General features: G+C 39.4%; 1 protein-coding gene across 1 annotated transcript in view; it reads left to right on the top strand.

Moving 5' to 3' along the window:
- The window catches only part of SLC35F1 (solute carrier family 35, member F1), a 408,845-nt gene extending 400,522 nt beyond the window's left edge, over nt 1-8,323 (top strand). Inside the window, exon 8 of the mRNA XM_012650546.1 lies at nt 8,099-8,323. Within this exon, the coding sequence (XP_012506000.1) occupies nt 8,099-8,323 (225 nt within the window). The remainder of the gene's footprint in view (nt 1-8,098) is intronic.
- Nucleotides 8,324-8,537: the final 214 nt, after the last annotated feature.

The raw sequence follows: 8,537 nt of genomic DNA, 5'->3' as shown, positions 1-8,537 counted from the left end.
TAATATGCTGAAAGAAATACAATAAAATTCAATGCCCTACAAAATTGCTCCAGCCCAGCATGCACCTCTGTGTTTTGCTGAGGGAAAATAGATGTCTTGTGATGCATGAGTCCAGTGGAGTGAAGGCCACTGCTCAGTGTGCCTCCTATACACATGCAATTCCTTTTTGACTAGTGATAATAAAAACTATGCAGGGAAAGGTGACATAAATGAGCCATTGAACAGTCTTTGTTGTAACTGAGCCTATAATTGAACACTCCCATGGAGTAAGCCCCTCTGTTCTGCTTCTGGTGTGGCTATTACAGTCTTTTTTTGCTGGAATGCAGAAAATAGAAATATGCTTGAATGAGGATTTCTATCAGTTCATCAGACCAGTGAAAATGTCTGTTTGTCATATAAAAGATAGTGGCAGAAATCCGTTTTTAGTTCCCTATTGCTGTACTCATGTGTGAAATTACCCACAGGGGAAGATATTTGCCTGTTAAAGAACCCTTATTTGGCCTTAGATGTGATTGGCTGCACAAATTATATTGCCAAATGAATTGGTTTTGCAAACCAAACAGAGGGCCTCATAAACCAAACTGGGATTGCAGCTCAGGGCACAGCCTCACCCTGGGTGATGGTGTCAGGCACACAGAGAAACCAGGGCCCTGCTTGCTGGTTCTGTTTTCTTTACCAGCACGATGCCTGGAGAATAAATCAATTCCCAAGTATTTCAATCTTAGCAATGGTTTGGTTTCCTGATATGGATGAAAAAACCATTTGGCATTCAAATGAAAGCACTCATTCGTTTATTTTCTGTCTTTATTAGATTAGCGTGGATTTGGGATTTGAATTCCCAAATTGAAAAAAGAATAGAAGGTGAGGGAGGGAGTCAGTATTCTTAGTCTCTAAAGACAACTAATTTCGGTATTTGGCAATAGATCGTATGCCATGCCCACATTTGATACTTTGCATGGTATAACCTAGAATAAAGAAATATTGTAATATTCAACCAGAAAGATTTAGTCCTTTTTTTCCCTAACAAAAAAGAAATGAGCAAAAAAAAGGAAGAGGAGAAATAAGGGAAGTGAGAGTAGCAGATAGAGTAATAATTGGGGAGTTCAAAAGTATTCGAAAGAGCTCTGGTCTCTCCAGGCAATTTATTTCCAGCTCAGTAAACCCAGAAACTGAACTTTTGCCTTTTTAATACACTTCATAATAATAAAAATGATCTTGTTAGTTTTGTGCAGAGCCAAAATTAGGAGGTCAAACATCAACTTGTTTGTGTTGGTTTTTCTGTGGAGCCAGGTCTGTCTAGTTTTCTTGGCCTGAATAGCAATTGGCTCAGGCCCAGTGGCAATAGATCAGGACCAGGCAGAGCTTTTTGTCACAGGGTCCTAAATAGGCCACAGCTCACAGTGTGCTCAGCACTGATCAACATCCGCTCATTCTGTGCCCAAAACTGTTCTCCCAGGCTCGAGGTGTGGTCCTCAGCCCTCTGAGAAGCACATGGCTGCTGAGAGATGGGCTGTATGGTCATTGCTGAGCTGTCTTCTCTCTCCCACCGCATGACACACAGCAGATTGGCTGTTTCCCTTCCAAGCTTGTTGCCAAAGGGTCCATCTTGCAATCCACACATAAAGTGGGACTTGAGAGACCATGGAATCCCCTTCGAGTCATTCTTCACTATGGTGGCATTACATTTAATTAATGATTCTCTCTTTTTTAGCATGTTACTTTAATCTAGCCACTGCTGGATCTTTAAACTACTCCGGTACCCAGGACTTCCAAAGTGGTAATCTGCTTCCATTTGAAACAGAATTGGGCTTATTTATTCCTTCTTGGTCTAGCAATCAGGGTTAGATGTGCCAGTTGACTTATCTTCATATGTGCATTTTATATCACAGAGTAGAGAAGTATAGGGAAAATAGGACCCATTGTCTTATATGGCAAAGAATATTCGGGACAGTTGTCACAAACTTAATTAAAAATCTAGTTTTTCCTGGGTACAACTTGCCTGTTGAAATTACCAGGCCAATCTCTTTCCATGGAAATTCTTCCAGCAGCTCTTGAGCCCACATTTACCAGCCTGTGCTGCATTACCTTGAGAATGATCAGTTGCTGCCCATTTATTGTTCGTGGGTAAGTACCCATGGTCACATTAATTTCGGTAGCAACTGTTAAGTTTACAGAGTCCCAGACTCTACCCTCATAGATGTTTTCTGCCAAAGAGTTAAAAATATGGGAAAGTTTAATTACGTCTGTATCTTTTTATAACAATCAACCAGAAAAGAAATCATTACTGTGGCCATATATCCTTCATATATGTGAAATAACTCTGCATCGAAAGCCATTTCTAAGAACCCTTAGAAACATCCTTGAATTCATTTCTGTGTAGGCTTCTTATGCAGTTCAGGGACCAGTTTCAACTCTTACGATGACCATGTTTCCAAATAGTGTGCCTCCTTCAGTGGCAGCCTCAGATCCAATAGAGCCGCAAAAGGCAACATGTCTTGGAAGTTTAACAATAACATCATCCGTGAGCTATGGTGTGAGATATTTGGTCTTTCCTTCCTCCATCCATCATAGATAGCCTTGGGAACACCTCATGGCTTGAAAGCATCGCCCTTCTCTCATCTCTGGTACATGAGAAGCCATCAAGGGCAGTGTTGTATCAGGCTACTCACCTACTCTCAAGAAAAATAAGTGTGTAATATAAGAATGCGAGTTCAGAAGGCAGATCATACCAGTCAGCAGTAGGGGCGTATAGATGAGTGTGTGCATGTGTTTGTGTCTGTGTCTGTGTGTCTGTGTGCGTGTGTATAAAAAGAGAGACATAAGCAGATAGAAGACAGAGTACATGCTGACTCAATTTAGACAAGAATTATTTTTTGATTATCGGGTTCTTCCATCTTTCCTTCTAGTTATTGAGAAATTTTCTTTACCTGTATCTTTTTCTGTCTCATTTGACCTGATTTTCTCCCTCCTACTAACTGTATTTTCTCCGAGCTTCCTTGGCTCTCTAAGTTAGATCTAGATCTTCTTTTTTCTCAAATGATTCCAGGAGTTTTACCCCAAGTCCCATTCCCCTGGGCCCCCTTTTCTAAGAAACCTCACCAACCACTCCTTTCCAGTTTTTTCTCTGCCTTTCATGAGTAACATAGTTTCTTTTTTCCATTGAATCTTTTTTTAGATAAACTGTCACACATTTGTCTTTAAGAGCTAAAAAAAATCTTACAAGTTTCCGTTATCCATTAAATCAACAACTAGTTCTCATCATTAGTAAGCACAAGTGGAGACGTATAGCAAAAAATGACCAAAATCTAACATAAGGAACCTTACAAAAGCTGTATTACACAAAAGCAGTTGCCATAAAGGGACTGTTTTAAGGTACACTTCCCGGGAAGGAAGGAAAACACTAGGCCCATTACACAGAAGTAGTTGGTACGTGCATTCAGTTAAAGTAGAGCTTCAGCCAGCGTCACTTGTGGTCTGCTTTGCACCCCTCCAAGGACTTCCCATGCTCTCCTCTCCTGACATCTGCCATTGTTTGAGTCAAGCTAGAAAAAGCTGCCCTTGAAAAATTGCCCTCTTCTTGACATCGTCTAGTTGATATATTTATAAATGTACTTTCAAATGAGTTTCAAATCGTATGGTTTTCTACTCGTATAGGTTTAGGCCCACTGAAGTCATTAGTTTATTAAAATTCAACTTAGATGTTTAAATCACAAAAACAATATGTAAATTTGGTTTGACCTTGACCGATGTGCTGAATGCCACATTAATCAAACAGCAATCATACTGATAGGCCAACTGTCTAAGAGGTAGGTTTAACCCCTGGATGGAAGTTAACCCCTGGTTGTACAGGCTTGTTACCAGTCTTCCAAGCCACCTCATTCTGTACCATGGCTTGTGTCTTGGTCAGATTATTCTGAGCAACACTCAGGGATTCTCATCCTGTGCAGTGAGTGCCTTCTGACCGTTGTTTTCAAAGAGACCCATCAAGATGGAAAAAGACAGTGGCAAAGTACAGTGTCTTGCAGTGTGGCAGTGTTAATACAGGGTGCATCCTTTCTCAGCTTCTCGAAGCTACCAGTTAGTTAAATGCACAAAACGTGTGTCCGCAGCATGGACCATGCAGCATACTCTGATGGGCTACAGTTGGCAAAGCGGAAGACAGCAAAGTCCACTTCAGATAGCAGCCCCTGCCCTTGGATGGAAACAGCAAGCCTCTGCCTACACTTGGCTTATCTGTAACTCAGACACAGCTTCAGTCATCACCGCGTTCCAGAGAAGTTCCTGTTCTCTTTGCTTGGGGAACTAGAAATAACTATTTCTTTGCAGTTAGTAAGTTAAACAGCCTAGACCGAACAAAATTTTTGTTTCATTGATTGGTTTATTAAATGAATGCTCGACAAGATAAGTGAAGCATCCAGAACTGGGGTCATTCTGTTAGGTACCCCTGATTAAATTTTCTTTTTTTCAATTAAGCTAGAAAGGAGAAAAATGAAACTTTTTCTTACTTTTTTTAAAAAAATCAAACCTTTCTGTCACTATTTATAGCATTTAATATTTATCCCAATTAATCATAATGCTTGCCTGACTGCTTTCTTTTTGGGCTTGTGTATTAAATGAGAACTTTCTCTACCAACTATTAATAAAGCCTCTTGGGTGACTTCCAGAATGCCTCTGTCATATTAAAATTCCATGCTATCTATCTCTTGAATAATTTTTGACTGAATTCTGTATGAATTAAATAAAAAGGCATTGAAAATAAAGTATGTGTTGTCATTTTAAAGCTAAGTCCAAACAAAAACACATTTGTAGTGGATTTATCTGATGGGTCCATGTCGCAAAAAGGGATGATACTTTTAAATGGATGTTAAGATGTTATTTCTTGCAAAGGCAAAGACATTAGCTTTGCAAAACTTAATATTATGTTCTTTGTCATATTGACCAGGTCAGGATATGGGATCTAAAATCAGACATTGAGATTCTCAAGAATTTAGATTCCCTAATCCTTCTACCTGGGTACCCTGTATCAGAGCCTTTCCTGTCCCTACCCCTAAATTATTCAATGGCCAAATCCTGTCCACCCCAAGTTTATGGAATCTCCTACCCCAGTCTACTGGTCAGCAGTCCCAAGTCTTTTACACAGATTCTTGCTTTCTTTAGTGTCTTTCCCAATTCATCATCCTTCACCCTCTTCTGGCCCCAGGTTTCAAGATGACTTTTATAGTCAATGATTACAGATTGATACTATGACTTACTTTTCAACAGGTTTTTAACAATATTTAGCATTTTATGTACTTGAAATGACATTTTATTAATATTATCTAGGTTAAAGCTAAAAAATTTGAAATACACGACTGGTACAGGCTGATTTTTCATTATGTTTCTTTCATTAGCCTGAAACTTCCCCATAATTAATGTGTCTTAATCACGTCCTACATCCATGAGAAAAGGGGGATTGATTTTAATTTCCTCATTTATTTTTTATGTTCTTGCCTTGAAAGAACTAAAAACTGGTAGAAGGAGAAAAATTAATTTATCCAACATAAAAACAAATAGCAAGTAATACTTAGAAGATGTCTATACTCTGCCAGGCTCTGTGTTTGATACTGGTCAAAAAAGACACAGCCCCACAGTCAAAAGACTATTGGGAAAAGATAATTTAATCAATGATAATGTTAGAACATTGTAAGATATCGGAGTATTACAATTATAAATTGTGCTGTAGTAATAACAAAAACAATAACAATAACAACAATGAAGCTAATATGAGTTGAATGGTTGCTGCCAGATAGGAACTATAATAAGTGCTTTACCTGCTTTATCTACTTTAGTCTTATTAACCCCTGTATGGTAGATGCACTTTACTGAAAAGGAAGCTTGGACCTGGAAAGGTTAAGAAACTTGTACAGAATTACAACTAGAAAGTAGTGGAACTAGGATTTAAAGCCAGTTTGGTGGTTAGAATGCAATGATAACTGCAAAGCCGCCATTCTTAACACGTTAACTGCTATGTAAGTTGTATTTAACTCACACTAGTTTTGAGCCCAGGCCTTGTGAAGCATATGTAACTCTCACATCTCTTCACCTTGGAAGCCATGAGAACTATTTTTCTAGTTGCATATAACTCACACACAGAAAACAATAAAAAATAAATTTTTCATTAAATTAGAAAGGATTGTTTTATTTTTGAAGTTTTTATTCTATTTTCATCACAAAACACTGTAGCTCCAAGGAAAATTTTTTTTTTCTAGTGTGACAGTCAATGTGTTAATCTCTCTACCTCCATCTGCTGCAATAGAGGCAGATTCATACCTAAGCCCATGGAAGGCTCTTTGCTTAAAACTGGAGATGCATGACTGGAGTTTTGGAAGTGAAGGTAATTAACGAAATGTTTGAAATGCTTATAATGTTAGGAACAAACCCATTTCATTCACCCAAGTTTCAGGTAAAGGATGAAGCTCTTGAATGTAGAATTTCGGGAAGCAACTTTGTGTGTAAATAGGTTTTCTGAGATCATATACAACAGTGCTGAGTTAGTGGTCTTCTTTTCCTATCATTTTATTTTACAAATTCATGAATCAAACAATAAGTCACATTTGCTTTCACTGGGGAAAACTGAATTAATTATGTCAAGTTAATTAAGTGAAGCAGTTACAAGCTGAGTCTAGTACATAAATCCATCTGAGGTGGTATTATCATATGGTATGAATGTGAAAAATAAAGGGATTGAGAGACAGGGTGAAGAGTGCTCCAGAAAGAAAATCAGAAAGTCATCTTCAGTCTTAATTACTTTGTGCTGCAAAAAGAAAGAAAGAAAACTGTACCAGAGCCTTTTGGCCCCAGGACACTTGTTTTTAATGAGCCATTTTCAAGACTGCCTTTCCTATTACTAAACTACAAAGTATAGCCATTTTTTAGCTTTCTATTCTAGCCCTATAACTTATGTCACAGAATCTCTGGGTCATTTTCCTCTTCTCCTTTCTTCCAGCTTCCAATTAATTTTTCTCTTTCTACCAGTTTTTAGTTCTTTCAAGGCAAGAACATAAAAAATAAATGAGGAAATTAAAATCAACCCCCTTTTTCTCATGGATGCAGGACGTGATTAAGACACAGCTCTGGAGTGACATGAGACTTGGCAGGCCATAGTCCATTGTGTTGTTTCTGTCTATCTGTGCCTCTGTTTCTCCACTGAGACAATTAAGTCCTTGATGGTAGGGACCACCCATATTTTTTATTTCTCTTTGCCAGTACATGGTTCAGTCTTTGATATAGAGAAGGCATACGAAGAAGGGATGAATGAATGAACGGAACAATAGAAATGGCAACACAATACTTCCAGTGTAACCACTCAGGAAGGTCCAGAAGTTATAATTTTCCAAAAACATGTGTCCATTCTTGGGACTTGTGTAAACTGATATTTTCTCTCCCTCTCCCCACAGACTCTGTGAAAGCAAGTAGATTAGGGAGCAGAATGCTGTATATACAGCCCTGTTTGGTTTTCTTTATAGATTAACGGGGCAGGAATGGAATGTTATACTATTTCTTTCTGTCCAAGGATAATCTAATCTTGCAAAGATAGTTACCAAAGTCAATAACAATCCATACGAGGAAGAAAAATAGTGTCTGAATTGTATTAAGGTGAAACGAGAGTGTCCTGATGCAGCTGTCAGTGAGGGGTTCGTTGTTTATGGCTTCATTACCACCCTAAATGGGATATCTATATTTCTTCTGGGTTTAATGAAGCCACAAACAACCGACTCTTTATTGAGCGATATTGGAGATTTTTTGCTTTTAACGTGATGCGTTTTAATTTGTGCTTAACTAGCTCTCCCACCACACCAGGTCCTCAGATTGGCACTTTAGAGACAATTGGCTACGTGTTCCTCTGTGTTAGCCGCAGGGTCTAGCAAAAAGATAATGGGAATCAATAAGACCAAGCCAGTTTAGGAAGAGAAAATTCACTTTCCATCACGAGAACTGGCCAACTCATCAAGCTGCCTGTTCCAAGAGGAAGCAGCTCCTTCCTCGTCTCTCTGTGCCTCATTAACATGTCAGTGGTTCTACCGAGGCTGTCAGATGACTTTGCTGTTGTGTTTTTCAGTTTTCAGGACTTTATCTCCTGTCTTTCTTCACCATCCTCATTGGGCTGGTGCTCTACTCCTCCACCTCCACCTACATAGCCCAGGACCCCCGAGTGTACAAGCAGTTCCGCAATCCTTCAGGACCCGTCGTGGACTTATCGACCACAGGTCAGGTGGAGCCCTCAGTCACCTACACCAGCCTGGGCCAGGAGACAGAAGAGGAGCCCCATGTTCGCGTGGCCTAGGATGAGGCCCGCCCTGCCCACTGAGGCCAGATCAGGCCGTGTGTCCACCCATCATCTCTGTATTGTACATAGAGAAAGGTATTTACTGGGTGCAGTCTACACAGGTGGACTGCAAGGTAGCAAATCCTCCAAAAGCTTGTAAAAGGAACGAGCTAAACATCACTGGAGACACAGGCTCCAATCTGCCTGACTTGGAAAGATGCCCAGCTAGTGT

This window comes from Propithecus coquereli, unplaced genomic scaffold (genome assembly GCF_000956105.1).
Source record: "Propithecus coquereli isolate 6110/MARCELLA unplaced genomic scaffold, Pcoq_1.0 Scaffold331, whole genome shotgun sequence".
In the NCBI taxonomy this organism is placed as follows: Eukaryota; Metazoa; Chordata; class Mammalia; order Primates; family Indriidae; genus Propithecus; species Propithecus coquereli.
This window is presented reverse-complemented; position numbering and strand designations above follow the sequence as displayed.